The following is a 16,733-nucleotide window of genomic DNA, read 5'->3' on the forward strand; positions in this document are numbered from 1 at the left end:
ATGGATGACCGTTCCCGTCACACCTTTGGGCATTGTCTTTGTCATGAATTTAAACCTACTGTTCATAATACAGTTGCCAGGGCCAAAAGGCTGTTGGATTCTGCAGAACAGGTTCAGGCCCTGCAGTCGGCTAAGAAAGCCTGTGTGTTGAGTCATCACTGTAGCACTCCAAATCCATCAGAGAAACTGCTGCTCTGTTCCCCAGATTCTGCCTGCTTTCAAGGATCCTCTCATTTTCTGGATGATACTGGCCACGACGACCTTGTTGCCAGTTCTTCTGCATCAAAATACAATGATGTAGCCATTTCTCTAGATACAACCAGATGTTTTGACGATAGCGAGCCAGATGACTCCTTGTTGGAACTGTCAGACAGTGAAGAAGGGAATTCTCCTTTCAATTACACTGAGGAAGAGATCCAGGAAATCTTGGCAGATGATTGTGTGGAATCTGAGCGGTACCTAACTAGAAAAAGCACTCTGAGCCAAAATGCAAATGGAGGGAGTGAAAAGGACGAGAGCAGCAGCTGCACTGGGGCATCAGTCATCAGCGAAGACACAAACGTAGCCTCAGAGATCGCAGAGAAACCAAACGAACCTCTGTCCGGAGAGTGTTCTTCAGTCGGTTCGGAATGTTATCCTAGCCTTTCGAATGAAAGTGCTAGTTTGGATGAGAACCATCTGCAGTCAGCCCAAGTAACTCGCATGTTGTTTGACCTTGACATTCAGGAGCTTCTGAGTCTTAGCCCAATTGATGCTGACTGTGTGGATCAGCCTCTGGAGGACTGTTGTTTGGAGGAAGCCGAAAGAGAAGCTTCGGAAGCAATCGTAAATGATTGCCTAGAGTACGATAAAACTGCTCGTAGCTGTGATCTCGAAGAATCCTCGGAGGGGCTGATGCCTAATGGCTGGCAAAGCCTGGGCGTGGATTGCCTGAGCAAGACTCCCTTTGCAGGCAGAGATGTCTCTGCCTTGTGTGGCGATCATGTGGAAAGGTCCCTGCCCTCTTCCGACCTTGCCTGTGGCCAGAGCGCAGCTGAGGAGAGCTCAGCACCTGCGTTGCTGAGGCGTCCCACGCCATCTTCTGGGTCCAGAAACAAAGAACTTTCCAAAGCAACAAAGAGCTGTTTTTCAAGGGAATTAGACTCTCCAGAGGATGATGGGGGGCAGGAATCTTCAGAACTTGAACAGCGATCAAACAGCATTAAAGTAAACACACATCTTAATTCTTGTAATTAAATGTTTTTAATTCCATTCCTTTTGATTTGTACTTGCCGTAATGTCCATATGCACGCAAGCGTGCAATTTCACACAGCAAGGGAAGGTTTTTCAAGCGGAGGAAAGTGTGATTTTTATATAATTGTATAAGCAAGACTTACATGAACGATTTTTTTATTAGGTGTTAAACCCCTTTTTCCATATCTTTCTAGTTAAGTGATACAGCTGTCAGCCAGATTGGGCAGGAAGAGACAACCGGTGGGAAGAAGCCTGGCAAAGTTATTCCTGTGCCACGGGAGGAGGAAAGGTAATTTCTTCAGAGCCTTTAAATGCCTTTGCACTCTGACAAATGTCCCAGCAGTTTCCCAAACCAGTTTGGTTGGTTGTGTGCTGCTGGTTTTCTCTTTACTTTTTTCTTAAGGTGCATTGAAATAGTGGGAAAAGTACTTAATATTTTACCCTGTAAGATACTGTAAGAGGGGGAAGAATGTAGGGCTGGTCCAAATAAGAAAGAAGGTGGCTAAGGCAGTCCTGGGCAGTGGTCTGCAGGGCAGAGGAGATGTTTGTGCTGCCTTGGCTTGGTGGCCGCTCTCCTTCTGGAGTGGTTTCCGGCAGATGGCAGCAGCAGAGCAGCGCCGGGTGCTGGGCAGGGATGGTTGTCTTCTGCTCTCCAATGCTCCTGGGCCTGGAGTTGCCAGTTGCGTGGTCCTTCCCCGTGGCCGCTGCGGACTTGCTGCACTCAGATGTTCCGTGTGTTGCCATTCCCAGCGTGGCCTTGAGTAACGTGAAAAATCTGCTGCTTTTGAGGGCTCGCTGCTGGTTCATGGCTTGTTAATCAGGACAGTGCCTTGCTGATTCTCTCAGCTGACGCTCTGTCCTGCTTTGCTCTCAGAATCTTTGCAGCTTTATTCAAATAAATACTTTTATTTTTGCAATCATAAATAGTGCTACAAGAAGTTCATGTCTGTACTAGTTCTATAGGACACTTTGTCCCCTCTGTCTTCTATAACCTAATTGGACAAATTGTCTAAAAAAAATTAACACTGTCTTTTATTTTAAAGCCTGAACCAACGGACATGCATTTCAGAAGTGGAGCTTGAGCAAAAGAAACATTTCTATCCAGAGTGTGCACGTCTACCTGAAGAAAACGGTAGCTCCTACGCCAGGTAACCCCCGGATGGGATGGGGTGAGGCTGTGCCGGGGAGGGCAGAGTGGAGGACAGATGTCCTAGCAGGAGGCCTGGCTTGCTGAACTTGTATTCTTTGACGTTTTGAATGTACTCGTTTTTCAGAGGGAAATAAAAAGTGCTTGCTACACTTGCTAGCACTACCATGCACAGAGTTCCCACACAGCAATCAGTCTTGTTCCAGGACTGGTTCAGATGAGTTTCATAGTTTGGAAAACCTGGGAAACATTATCCAGGGGGCTTGCTGCGGTAAATCCGGGGGGCTCCCAAACCAGGCCCGTGTTACCTGGGAAGAGCAGAGCTGAGCTCTGGCTTCTTGTGTTGGGAGGTAACTTGTTCTTGTCAGTCCACAACTATGAGCCCTGACTCAGGGAATATTTAGCTTAAGTGCTGAGATTTGGATTTATTATTGACACCTTCTACACATTGCCTCTTTCAACGGTATCATCCAAGAGCTATCAACTGTGGAGGTTTAAAGGAGGATGTCTGTAAAGAGCAGGTATGGCTATCGGCTGAAGAGCAGTATCTGACGGGTTGATGGGTGGAACTGGGGTGTTCTGAAGGGCAAAGAGTGTTCTGGTAGCTTCCAGAGATGGCCTCCCACTGTGGTTATTCCGAGTGTTCATGGATGCAATAATTGTCATTTCTTGAGAGTTAGAAGAAACTGACAGTTTTGTGGCTCGTCGCATGGAGCCTGCACTTATCTGGGCAGCACGAGCAGCTGCATAGCCACAGGGCTGCTTTCCAGTGTATGAATACAGCATAAGTAATGCAGAGGGGACTATGCAAAGAAAGCTAAAATGGCCTGTTTTCTCTTCCTTTCAAATTAAAAATGCAAGACGTATGTTCTGAGTCACAGAAAATCAGGCAAGAGCTCCAAATGAACAAGGCTGGTGAGTGAAATAGAGATCTGTTTTGCTGGGGAAGAACATTGTCTGTGATGCACACAATTTGATTTTCTTATTAGTGCAAGCCTCTCTTATTCCAAATAGCTGTAGGCTTGCAATTCAGCCCGACAGACAGCGTGGGCTTTCCCAGTTGTCACAGAAGAACCCTCAGTGGGCTGACTTTGACCCTGTATGGTACTTCTGTGCACCTGGGTCTGCAGCAAAGTCTGGTATATCATTTGCGTAGGAGACGCAGAAATGCAGAGTGATCCCAAGAAATTCCCAAACGAAAATTAGCAGGTTTCAGAGCCAGCAAGGGAATTCCCTTCGGGAAGCAGTAACTAATATATTGCTGCTACAAATCTTTAGCTCTGTTTTGTATTGCAAATCTCCTGGCATTTGTCTTTGACTTTGCTATCCCCTCTTCTACGTGATCTGTCTGCTCGTCCTTGTATCCTGTCTCTTCCTCCTTGCTCGTATGTTGTCTGGGTGAATTACAGGCTGACTACAGCAGAGGCTGTATCTTTTCACTTATCTGCATGGTATCTTGCACTTGCAGGTTCTCTATAAATACAATTTTCTTAGATCTGTGTTGAGTGAGTGTGTTGCACTGGCTACCACGTGCAAACTTTGAACATCGACTAGTTGGAAGAAATCCTTTTGTATTCAGAGTAAACTTCTCACATCTAGCCGTCTCAAGTGAGCTGGGAGATAACGCGTGGTTCTGGTTGTTCTTTGTCTCGTTCTAGTTTATAGAGGATATTCAATCTGAATAGATAAATTTATTTGCAGCCTCCTATAGGAATCGAAATGCTGCTGAGGCTGCGTTGTAGCAGATGTAAAAATGAGATGTGATTTGAACATCTGCTTGGAAATGGGTGGCTGGAACTGATAATTGACCACAAAAGATTTCTGCCAGCTGACCATTTGTTAGCATTCACACTTCATTATTGCCCTTTATCCAACAGTAAATAGAATCATATCCTTGATGAGATCCTCCTCGGCAATTCTGGTTGGTTCTGTATCAGTCTACAGAAGTAATGCGGCTCCTGCTTTTATAACTGTGACTCTTGGCACTGAGCGTTGGCACTCTGCTGCCTGGTCTTGTCCTCGGCCATGTACGTAGCTGGATAGGCCTATTTTTAACTGGGCGGGAGAAGGACAAACTTAACAGAAAAAGCATTTCTCTTTCTAAACATCACCTTCTCTTGGTTTCTACCCAAACATCTGTACTGGAGGAGATCTGCTTTCACAGGTCATTGCCATTGCAGTTGTGCATATGGGATAGTGCTTGCACCACCTGCTGCTCAGACGAGCGTTCTCATGTTATTTGGAGCGGCATCACTCTCGGCAGAGTCGTGCACCCCTGGGTACTTGGGAGGATGAGCTGGCTCCTGTCCGACCTCCAACTACTGCTTTCTCTGCTTCTGCTAGCAGGACTCCACCAGGAGTTCTCCTTGAGGGTTGGTGGGTTTGGTAGAGGTTTACGATGCTTAGCAATTGTATCAGACTTCTTACAACCTGGGAGAAACCTGATAAATTATTTTCTTGGATCCCTCTTGAATCAAAGGGAGAGGAGGAGGAGGAAATAATACCTTATAGTCACAGACCATCTGGTCTTACTGTGATAACAAAGATCAATATCTTTAAAAAATAGACACACCAGGTTTAAGGTGATGGAAAGGGAGAATAGTATAAGGGAACATATGGAGAAACAAATCTGTGAAATACAAATGAACGCTGTGCTCACAGGCTCTGCCTTGAAACAGTCTGGTCTGTTGATTTGATACTGAGCTGGCTGAGGAAGAAACTTGAAACAGTTCTTACCTGCCCAAACTCATTTTGCTTGAACGGAAAGCATGCAGGGAAGGTGCAGGACTTGGGCTGCGCCGACATAAAGGAAGAATTACATTTATGGCTGAGCCTAGGAGGGAGATTTCACTTCAAAGCAAATTAAATCCACCTACAAACCCTAAATTTCAAGAGGGATGTGAGATGGGGTTTGGAGTAGGGGATGGGGTAGGAACTGATAAAGCAGATTGCAAGGAGGCTTATGGTGAGGGGAGAGGTGGGAGGAATTAGCTGCTCTTAGCAGAGTGTGATACTCCCTCATCTACACGACTGGTCCAGGGGCTTCTCTAGTGGCAAACCAGAAGGATTCGGTTTGCAGGTACTTTTGCTGAGATAATCAGAGCTGCTGGTTTCTAAATGAGAGCGGAACTTGCCTGAAAATCTCATCCTAAATCTGTGGTTTGGTCTCAACTGTTGTGGAAGGATGGGGGATGGACTGTGTCTGAGGAGAAAGAAATCAAAATATTTTCAGGTCTGTTGCATGGCCGTTCACTTTATCTGGGGTGTCGTTGTCCCCTTTCCTTGTGTAATGGCCGTAAGGATTCCTGCTCTGAGTCTTGGGTTAGTTACGTGAGGCACTGTGGTCACAGCTCCCTCCAAATCCTTGACGGGGTTAGTCTGCTCCCCGACTTCGCCCCTTGGAGAGGAGCTGAAACCTCGTACTGGTGTGAAGTACCATGAGTCATGGTGGTAGTTTGCACAACTTCTTGTCTCCCCTCAGGTGCGAGGGTGAGGGCTGCACCCCTGACAGTAGGAAATGACCCCCCCTGTTTCCGTGACCCATTTTACTGTGACTCAGAATGGCAAGGGAGGGGGATTTCTGTGTAGGAAGGCTGCGAATTTGTGAAAAGTTGTGATTTCTTCTCGGCCCGCACACATCTTGCATCAGCTTATTGCAGACAACATGAATTGGTGCGTGACAGGGTTTGCCTTTGGTTAGCTGTCTTGGAGTGCCTCCCTTCTTCCTCAACAATGCAGTCTGAAAACACGGATTTTTTTTCAAGAACGCTTCTGAAATCTTTTCTGGACGTATCTTTTTTTGACAAGAAGCTATTTCTTTGGGTAAATAAAAGCCGATACTGCAGTTTATGAAGGAGACCTAGGTTTGCTCAAGAGACACTGTGTTCCCTGGGAAGGAAGCGGTGTTACGCAGAACCGTGATTCACGTTAACCACATGACGGCAGCGGCAGGATGGAAAAACCTTTGAGTTTCGACTGGGCAAGGACACACCGTTGTGTGCTGCGAGCACCTCGAAGCAGTGGACTTCAGCAAGGGCAGGATTCCAAGGAAGTTGCCTTCCACTGAGCTGTCGTACCTGTTCTGAGCGAGCAGAAGGTCAAAAGCGACAGCAAGGCTGGAGTTACTGGTTGTTTTGTGTTTTGTGACGCGAATTCAAGGATTCTTGCATTCTGCTGAACCATCTCTTGCCAAGGATTCGCTATGCAAAGCCTTCAGAGCTGCTCTTTTGGATAGAGGGGCTTGTTCTGTGTACACAGATAGCGCTGGCTGTAAGATCAGTAGTACTGGAGCGCTTGGATAATGAGTAAAAGTTTGGTCTCCGTGACCCGTGTAACCCTGACCTAGAAAGACCTCCTGGGAGCAGCCTGTATGATCCTGTCACAACCTAGCTTTTCTCAACCTTATGATAAATCCATGTTGAGCGAAACACAGGTATCTCTCCCCAGCGGTTGGCATGAACAAGTTGCGTTGCTGGCTTGAGACCTATCTGGTCACCGGCTGCTCTTGCTGAGCAACTGCTGTAGAAATTAAACTCTCCGTGTTGTGGATGTGCTGACCCTGTGCCAGCCACCTGCTCCTTCTCCTAACCAACTGTTTGATAGTGTGTTTGCAGGAATGACCCTTGTGGTTGTTCGTTCTTCAGATGGGTCTGCAGTTTATAAATGCTATTTCCCGAGTTACGCTGATGCCTGGGCACAAATAAGAAAAAAATAAGACAGCAGAGTTGGCTTTTTTCAAAATGCAGAAGGGGCAAAGCAGCCTCTAATGATGTGGAAAAGCTTTGTAACACTCTGAGGCCTGGAGATAACCAAGCTTGTTGAAAAGTAATTTGTTTTTTAATCTTCCTCCCATAAGACTGCTTAAAGTTTGTGGGATTTTGTCGTTTTATTTCAGAACGTGCTTAGATGTAGCAAATGAAAGTACTTAGCGTGTGTACAGCACTTTGTAAGGAAAATTTACCTCTTGTTTAAACTGTGCAGTGAAGCCCTCAGCCTTCTCTGCTGGGCCCGGGAGAAAGAGCTTTGCAAAGAAGGTGACAAAACACGAGGCAGTGCTCCTGAAAGGGCAGGCTTTAAACCTTCATATTGTTACTTACCAAGGTGCGGCCTTAGAATGCGGTTTCGCTTTTAAAACCTCGTAACAAGAAAATTAGGTACCAGCTGCAAGCCCCAAGGAATGGGGAAGGCATTTTCAGAGAAGGTGCTGTTCCAGCCTCTCATACCTATGCTTCTCTTGTGTTTAACTATTTTACTTACTTTTGCAGAAATTACCCAAGGTCCACCGAGAAACCCACCCAAAGGTACAGCCTCACACAGCGGGTGTGCAAGAACTTGGCCAAACACCACCATTTCCAGAGCACTCCTGACCGCTTCCAGCATAGCCCCGTCACAGCCTTTTCTAATGTCTGATTTTGCTGCTGAGGGACTGTGCTGGTTCTTGTTCTGCATTTATTGTTGTCCGTTCTTGTTCTGGTTTTGAGCATCTTGTATTTTTGTAAGTTGTTTTCTGATCTGTTTTTAATAAGGCCAGTGGAAGTTTCTGTGTTGTAGAAACATTTGGAACGGGTTTTGAAGTGCAATTTAAATGTGATCTGTTTTGTATAGGTAACGTCTATGTTTTGCATCAGTGTTATCCTTTGAACTGAAAACAACCTCTTCACAGAGTAGGTAACATGTAGTTGGTGTTCAGGAGGCAAGATTGCGTGTTGGATGTGAGGATGTAATATTTCAATGATGGAAACCGGAAAATTTGCTTTGAAGTGGAAAAACTTTTCTTTAAAGCTTGGACCTAAACCTTAGCGTTAAATCTCCTACAGTGCTTGGGCTCCCTCTGAATAACATTAAGGTTTTACATCGTAAAAACAGCTTGTGGCTGCTGTCCCTCTCCGTTTGGCAAAGACAAAGTTGTGTTTATTTACTGTAAACTCAGGAGCAGCTGTTGATTTACCTGGTTTGGTTATGTCTTGTCTTGTTCTGTTGTTCTTTCCCTCCCTGAAAAGTTTGCCTTTTTTGATTGTTTTGACTTCTTTAATTTGTAACATTTTCTTGTAAAAATATTTCATGAGATTTTCACTTCAGTTTATAAATATTTTGCACCTGGTAGATGTCGGTTTTCTTTTCTGCTGTGTTATTGTAAGGTTCTCCCCTTTCACTTGCCTGCTTTCTGGAGTGCCCAGAAGAAGGTGACCTCGTGGTCATTTAAGCTACGCAGTCCGACAGCAACTACTGGTCTCCGTGCTGCCTCCATCTCCCTCCCTAACAGAGCATAGAAACTCCAAATTATTTGGAGGATTTGTAAATAATTTGTAAGCGATAAGTTGATCTTCTGCAAAATGCTCTTCCCGGGGGTGCTAGCAGGGCCTGCACAGGCCTTATGAACCCTTCAGGCATTTATGGGTGGCTTTCAGAGAGCAAATTAAGTTATTCATGGAGGAAATTGCACTATATTTTTATTACAGTAATTTGAATTTTTTGGTGACACTTTTGGCTACTGTAATTTTAAAGAAATAAAATTTAGGCGCAGTACTAATGTTTTTCAATGTTGTCATTCATATATTTCATTATTTTGCCCTTCCGTAGCACCTTTCAAATCCGGAGCGGGCCAGAAGGAGGTGGCTTTAAAAAGCGGGCAAAGTTTGTCACTGTCCTAGATGTGCAGTGACTGAGGCACAGAGAATCGAAGTAATTTGTCCAAAGGATAAGCAGCAAAGCTTGGAACAGAGCCTGGTATTGCCTGACTGCCCTAACTCCTAGATATTACTGCCTCCATTAACGAAGTAATCCATATACAGCGATTTTGTGGGGCGGGGGATGTCTGGTTTTGTTTTTCTCATGGGTGGTGCACGCTCAGCGTTAGGGCTTTGTGCCAATAACTGATCTCCTCCGGTTAATAAGATGTTCTTAATGCCAGCGTAGCCTCTGATGGGACTTCTACCACTGTAAATTTTGCTCGCAGGGAGCCGTGCATAGAAAGAGAAGGTGACATCCCTTGGCAGCCATCGATGGGGTAGCGTGGGGGTCGTTAGTACGTGGCGGCTGTTGTCTTTTAAACCAGTGAATCCCGCGTATTAAATTGAAGAGACGTCTCTGACAAAGGAATAATTTTCTTGTGGTCCTGAGGGCAGTTTTGTGTGTTGTCCAGGTTGTTTTCATATCTGGAAAGTCCTCCTGCTCCTAATATATGCATAATAAAGGAGGGAAGAAGTTGGCTTCGAATTCCCGTGTTCTTGTCATTTTGCAAAGGCAAGTGGGATGGCAGGAGTCTGACTGCAGAGCCCCTCCCTCCCCCCACCTTGCAAAAGCCAACTCGCTTGCTTGCTGGAGGGTTTATCTGCTATTAAACTGCTAACAGACTGTCTCTTTGAGGGCCCAGAAGCAACGCAGGCCTGCGGCAGCTGTTGCAGTCGCGTACTGCCGGGGTAGCGAAGCTCCGTCTCGAGCAGCGATCGATGGTCGCTGCTGATCAGCAGTGATACAACGGAGCAGGAACGGAGCGGTAGGAAGACCACAGGCAATCTGCTCCCTTTGCTCCGCACGCCGAGGTGTTGCCTTTTATGCGTTCAGAGCTTCCCATGCTAGCTGTCTTGATTTCGTTACATATCTCTCTATGAGATTATTATTAAGTGATGCATAGCCGTCAGGATGTTATTTATATTAGCCTTCTCTTAAAGCAGGCGTTCTGTTGCCAGTTCAGCCATGCTGAGAAAATGAAATTATTCTGAACAGGCAGCGCCTTACCATGACAGCAAGATGATGGTGTCTGTACGTGTGCTGTGTCTAAGGCCAGCTTCCCGGCGCTGGAGGACCTCGGGCAGGAGAACGTGTGGTTCGTGCTCTTTGTGAATGTAAATCTCTCGCGTGAATGAACACTGCCATGGAGCAGTTCTGCACTTTGTAAAGGCTTTAGGCTTCTGGGCAGCCTTATTGCTGAAGATTTCATTCTTTGATATTGCAAACGTGATTCATTTATGCTGAACGGTAGAGATACTGCAAGGGGAGGGAGAGATTGTGTATTAAGCCTTTGTGGAAGGACAGACTGCATGTTTGCTGCTGGAGCATAGCCAAGGGCTCTGTTCATGATTTTTGCTCTAGTAGAATCCAGCGACATCAGATAAGATTGGAGGAGACTCTTTTGTGCGAGCCCTGCATGAGCTCTGTGATTAAATATCTTACAATTAAAAATTTCATAACATTCATCAATGTATCGCAGTCTAACAGCAGCAGCTAGAAGACAATGAGACTGAAATTAAACTACTGCGTGGCTTTTTCTGCCCGCCTCTCAAAAGCTCACCAGCTCTTCCCTACTTTTGTGCCGTAAGGTAACTCTAAACGGGAGGAGGAAATTATGTCCTGAAATGTGAAATAGTGGAAGCTGGTAATATTCTCCCTTTGGTTCGAGAGGATGTCTAGTACTATGCTGGCTGCATCCTCTGCAAAACAGGGCTGGATGGTATAAACAGGTTATATTTAGCAGTTGGTGGCACTAAGTGTGGGGGGTTTTGTCAGTTAAAAAGGACAACGATGTGCTGGAAAGTGTCAAATGGCATCGTGGGGCTGTGTCATTATTGCCACTCAGTGACTCCGCATCCAATGTGTTCAGATTGCAAGCAAAAAGATGGCTTTTCTGGCTGCCAACTTTGCTGACTCCATCTGGGATCTAAAATTCAAGCTGTGTCTTTCCTGGCTCTGTCGCTAATAATAAAGATTCTTCATTTGGAACTTAGTTAAACAAAATTGATGCTGATGCATGAGCTGAAAGAGAATCCAGCTCGCTTTCCTCGAGATGTGTGGGCTAAAGCACTAACAAGTAGGAACATAATCATTTTCATCTATCAGGCCATCAGATGATTTAATAGACAGCAGATTTGTTAGGAAACAGAAGATATTTCAGTCTAAAAGGCGTGTTGATCATACAGCTTTTTAACAAATGCTAGAAAGCTGATTGAATTTGGTCAGCTAGGCTTCTGCTTCCAGACCGGCCAGTAATAGCTCATTACGCGTAGTTAGGCAGCTTTTCTGCAAATCTGGGGAAATTACATTTGGTATAACATATGGTATAATCTTCAACTCTCTCCTTGGGAAGTGAAGTCTGACTACTCAGTCAATGAATTGCCGTATTTTTATCAGCAAAATGGATGTGCAGCTGTGACATACGCTTCTGAGTGATGTAACCTTTAATGTCTTTGGCAAATACTGGCATTAGCAGTCTGTTCCTCTCCATTTACATCTCCTCCAGAAAGTCATTACCAGCTGAGATTATACTAACACTTTCTGTCATGTAGGTGTTTCCTCCTCTGATGCTATTGAACTGTCAGGGAATAAAATGCCTAATGTTCTCATTTTCCTCCGAGGAGACAGAGAACAGAGCTTGTGCTGCTGCTTGTTGTACAGAGGGAGGTGGTGCGAAGTGTATGGCGCTGTGTGTTGTGAATTGGAAGGACATGCTGTGCAGGATTGTTTGCTCCACACCGCCTCCTGCAGCTCCATTTTACTAAACTCGTGGGGGAGGAATATATTGGCTAAATTGTACTTGTAGGCATAATATTACAGCGCTTGAAAGGATGAAGGCAAGTGGTGCTTAACTTTAAACATGCACCGCGTATATTGGCAAAGGGTTCTGTTTGCAGTTTCTTGCTCCTTATTGTGCCCATAGTCTCTGCTCGGTTGAGTCTTGGAAATCAACGGGATTAGTCCTCCGCGGCTGCACGGCATCGGCAGAGCCGGCTGGAGGGCTGCTTTCCTTTGCTTTTGAGCTCAGCGGGGAATCGGTTCTTGCAGGGCTCTCTGGGATCCCTGTCATGCCCACTCCCACTTGCTGCTTTTTAGTATTTATTGAAACCTCCCTTTCCTAGCTCCTGCTTCCAACAACCAGTCAAAACCAGCAGTCAGGCAAAAACGTGCGGGGAAATGTGGGTGGCCTTCAGGGTGCGTTCTTCTGTGGCCCAACGTGACTTTCCTCAGCGCTGTCTTGTTTTGTTTTGTTTTTTCTTGATCTCTTCCCTTTATTGACTCTGAAACACCTCAGGAGTATCTTTTGGCAGCTGGTGACGAGAATGAGGTATCTCTTCTAAAGATGGGCTTAGGCTTGAAGTCACGCAGGCCCAGAGCCTTAATGGTGTCCGACTCTCATGGGTTACAGTGGAAGTTGGTACTGAAAGAGCAGTTAAAGCTTTGATGGTTATGACTCTCAGAAAAGCAGGATCTTAAGTAACTTTCTTCTCCTGCAATGGGAAACACCCTCTCCAAAAGCATGGACTTGTTACATCACTTCAATTCCTAGTTGCTGAAAACATTTCCTTTAGGAGAATCACTTGAATCGGATAGCTTGGAGTCCCTCTCTGATGAGTTGAGTTGCTGCCAGCCTACGTTTGTTTCTTCTCACTAATAGCATTATTACCTTACTTTTAAAGCCTGCAGTTATGGAACATAACGATAACCCTTTTACCTCCTGCCACATTATGGTGTGAATGCTTAACTCTGCGCAAACACTGACGCTTTACATTTTAATCCTTTTCTGCAAAACGAGGAGTGAGCACATCTCTGTTAGGAGAGAGTTTAAACCTGTCACTAGGGAACAACAACATTTACTGTAAAAAAAGGGGATACGGTCTGAATTCCCAGGGACAACTGTCTTTAAAAACAGACACACAACCCCCCAAACCCACCAAATTACCAGGCTGAATTTCCTCCCTAGCGGGCTTCTGAGGGCTGCTTGCTTGGCTGTCTGCTCTAGGATTAGGAGAGAGCATCTCCCTTATCGTTTTGCACATGCTGTACCATCTGTCCTAAATCTCCCTTTATAGGGGCATGGATTCCAAATAACGTTTCTTTCTTAGGAGATAACAGACACGTCGGAAGAATCTTGCTAGGTATGGCTGTAGTGCTATTTGTGTTGCAACATTTTTTTTTTTTCCCCTCATCCCGCAACCAGAGTGAACTCTGAACCTTTCTGGTTTTCTACACCCAGACCTTGAGAAAACAGTTCATGCTGTAGTCCCTGGGAAACAGAGGGAAAATCTCCCTCTTCTATTGTCCGTGTTCTGCTCAAAGCAGGCCAAGATGAAATATTACTAAATTCAGACGTTAAGAGGACACAAGAGATGCCTTTAATCTTTTATTGTACATTATAAAATGTTTATTGCTCTGTCTGTATCAGAGGTGTTGACCTCTCCCTCTTGGTGATGGAGGAGTATGTTCTGGCAAAGGATCCACTGAAGAGACCTTTGGGTTGGCCTGCCTTCTGAAACCAGCACAAGGGAAGCCCTTGCTTGTTCACCAACACATCTGCAAGCAGACTTCCTAGTCCCTTTCTCCCAAATCATCTATTTTGGAAAGGCTGGTGACAGTGGAAGAGGAGAGATGGCTGAGTTCGGTTACTGCCAGCCTGTTTCTTTGCAGGGACTTTCAAACCAGGCTCGTCTGAGCGCAGGTTTGTTGTAACGAGACTCAAACCCTACTCAGGCCAACCTGTCTTGGTATTTGATGGAACAAGTAGGATCTTGCCTCATCCCCTAGTGCATATGGAGTGGTCTTGTGGAGTCATTAAATAAATACAGATACCCCATGGCACACTACAAAGAGAAAATCTTTTCCATGTGATGGACTTGCAGCTACCAGCTTCCAGAGCACCAGCAATCCCCGGGATCCTGTCAGCTTACAAGCATCGAGCACTTAGAGAGGAGAAGCCCAACCCCTTTTCCGTTCGTCGTCATCCTTTTTATGGAGGACTGCCTCCAGCATTACAACGTCACAAAAATAGTGCAGACAGGACGTGTAAGGAGAACCAGACCTTCCCACAGGAACCCTACTAAAAGAAGCAATTTAAGAACTTAAGCCCTCAGAAAAAGGTCCCTTAGGCAAGAGCCTTTTGCAATAAATAGCTATTGCCACTGGAGACCTTGCATAGCAACCGGTATCGGGAGTTTTTTTTTCTTTTTTTGCTGACTGGCTACATTTTTATGGACCTTTTATCACACTGGTGGTGGACACAGGCCCAGCTGAAAATACCATGAAGAAAATGGTTGAAATTATCCTGGAAGCTAAATAACGGCTTCTGGTGTCCCCTCATATTGGTCTGTGCCTCGGTGTTCGGCGTGCCCCGACTATCTGAGCTGAAGAGCACCAGTGCGAGATAGCAGAGACAGCAACGGTGGAGACGTGTGCTGCAGCCTAACTGGAGAACAACCAGGGAATTCTCGCAGTGGGAATGGAAACTGGGGTATGCCTTTTTTCTTTTTTTTTTTTTTTTTAAAAACCCAGCTGCAAGACGTGTTACACAACACACATCAATGGAACAAAGCAAGCCGAGAGCACACAGCAGCCAAAATCTGGTTGCTAGTCATGTCTGCGATGAGCTTTCCTCCTTTCTTGCTTGGAGAGGAGTGACAGTGACTGATGCCTGAGCTCACGTTAATACTGTCAAGATGTAGTGACAGTGAGACAAAATAAAGATACAACAAAACCTTGTACATATCCAAAGACGGGAAAACTGTTTGAGAAGACGGAGTGTGAAGGTGGAGAGGAGTGCGTGAGAAGTTGCTCCAGCCCAGGTGATTCATGAGTCCAGTACAGGATCACTGGCAGCAGCTGTCTCACTGATGCTTTTCCATCTTAATTGTTTGGATTTCAGGGTTTTGTTTTTTTTTTTGCAGGATTTTTCTTTCTGGCCCGATGTTTTGCAGAACGCAGACAAGGAGGTGTATGCCAGCAAGTGACAATCACTAGGTCTCTTTCCAAATTGCTCCAACAATATTTCACCTCCCTAGTCATCCAGGCTCAGAGGCAGAAAGTGAGAGTGAGGAATGGAGTCCATCTATCAGATGGCAGGCTGTCACGCTTCAATGATGTTCACTGAGGGCTTGTTTTTTGGAAACTAGAAGAGAAGAGGAGACAAAGGAAGAAAGGATGTACAGGAATTGCAAGAGAGGAGAAAAAAAATCACATCAGAGATCAGTGCAGTGTGCTGGTCAGGTTTTGTTTTTGTAAAAGTTCTTGTTCCCATCCCCTCAAGATAATGAAAAAGGGCCGGAGTTGAGGCTTTAGGGTTGCGTCGTTCATCCCTGTCTGCTTCTGAATGAGCATGAATTAGTGGGCTATTTCAAATAATAAGTAAATGTGAAGTGGTGGGGATGTGCCAGAGTGCAAGTTGTGAACACAAAAAAGTTAAATTAATCGAAATAAGTTGGTATAAATTATAGGCTTGACTCTGCTTACATTATGGATATGGCATACCTTTAACGTCACTTGTATTACCCGCCGTGCTCCTGCTGATCAGCTCTTCAGTTAATTGCAGGAGCAATATCCCCTTTACCACATGCCACCTAAGGGCTGCTGTGGGGGTGAGGACCCAAGCAGCTCAGGGACCGCAGCATCGCTCAGTGCATTTTTCTTCCAGAGATGTTCAGATATTTCAGAAATACAGATTGGAATCTCTTTTACTGATGGACGTGCAGGCTAATCCAGAGGTGGGAGCGAAGCGCTGGTGCCCTGATGCGGCTGGGAGGCTCAGACCACTAACGAAGCCGTGGTACTGGCATGCGTGGATGTGAAGAGGTGTTTCCTTTCTGCATCCCAGCTGGAGGGAGGAGGCTGGAGTGAGGATGTTTAAGAGGCTGCTTTTTGGGTAATTTAGCTGGAGCCCAGCTGGAAGTTGATTGTCTGCCCCGTCCCCCACTGCGTGCCAGCAGCATCTCACCTTGCTGCGGAGGAGCCCTCCGCTCTGGTGCTCGGGAGTGCTGTTCTCTGAGGCGCTCTTGACTTTCTCCTTGCTGTTATTTGGCTCGTTATCTTTGATGATATCGTACTGTCTGCAAAACAGGGCGATCACCCCTGACAGGAAGAAGCATTAGTGATCACACAAATGAGCTCAGCCCCTGGAGCCTGCAGAGATCAAGAGATCCCTCGCTTCGCAGCCAGCTTTGTGCCTTCTGGTAGGGATCTCAGCAGCATTCACAATTGTTCCTAAAGATCATTTTCTAACACAGCTAGTCAGCCCTCTGGCTGTTTCCTTCTCAATGCCTAATTCTATACTAAACTAGTTAGACAGAAAGAAGATTAATTATATTCCAACTTCCCTGTCATTAAATGGGACAAGTGTTCTAAGCCCTACGTTTGGACAGCGATCAACACTAACCGTGCGATTAAATGGGATCTTTGCTTTGCAAACACGGGAGCTCCTGGAATTTCTGGTTAATGAATGTGTCCTCTGATCTTGCTCCTGTGGGGTGCAGAGCTGGAGCTGGAGCTGGCAGATGAGAGGCAGGTACCATACCTGCCTGCCTGTGGTACGAGCCAGGGCCTTTTGAGCAGCAGGACAACATCTGCAAATATGCAACAGTGACGGCAGCAAAAGCTG

The 16,733-nt window shown here is 45.7% G+C and overlaps 2 protein-coding genes across 2 annotated transcripts in view; one reads left to right on the forward strand and one right to left on the reverse strand.

Annotated features, from left to right (window-relative positions):
- S100PBP (S100P binding protein) overlaps window positions 1-16,733 on the forward strand; it is a gene marked incomplete at both ends in the record, with an annotated part of 17,829 nt that continues 1,096 nt past the window's right edge. Inside the window, 3 exons of the mRNA XM_082329394.1 lie at window positions 1-1,206; window positions 1,428-1,522; window positions 2,277-2,381. Coding sequence (XP_082185520.1) covers window positions 1-1,206; window positions 1,428-1,522; window positions 2,277-2,381 — 1,406 coding nt within the window. The remainder of the gene's footprint in view (window positions 1,207-1,427; window positions 1,523-2,276; window positions 2,382-16,733) is intronic.
- FNDC5 (fibronectin type III domain containing 5) overlaps window positions 15,210-16,733 on the reverse strand; it is a gene marked incomplete at both ends in the record, with an annotated part of 15,882 nt that continues 14,358 nt past the window's right edge. The window contains 2 exons of the mRNA XM_082329395.1: window positions 15,210-15,251; window positions 16,074-16,207. Coding sequence (XP_082185521.1) covers window positions 15,210-15,251; window positions 16,074-16,207 — 176 coding nt within the window. The remainder of the gene's footprint in view (window positions 15,252-16,073; window positions 16,208-16,733) is intronic.

The sequence above is a fragment of the Platalea leucorodia genome, assembly GCF_965183815.1.
Source record: "Platalea leucorodia genome assembly, chromosome: 18".
Taxonomy (NCBI): domain Eukaryota; kingdom Metazoa; phylum Chordata; class Aves; order Pelecaniformes; family Threskiornithidae; genus Platalea; species Platalea leucorodia.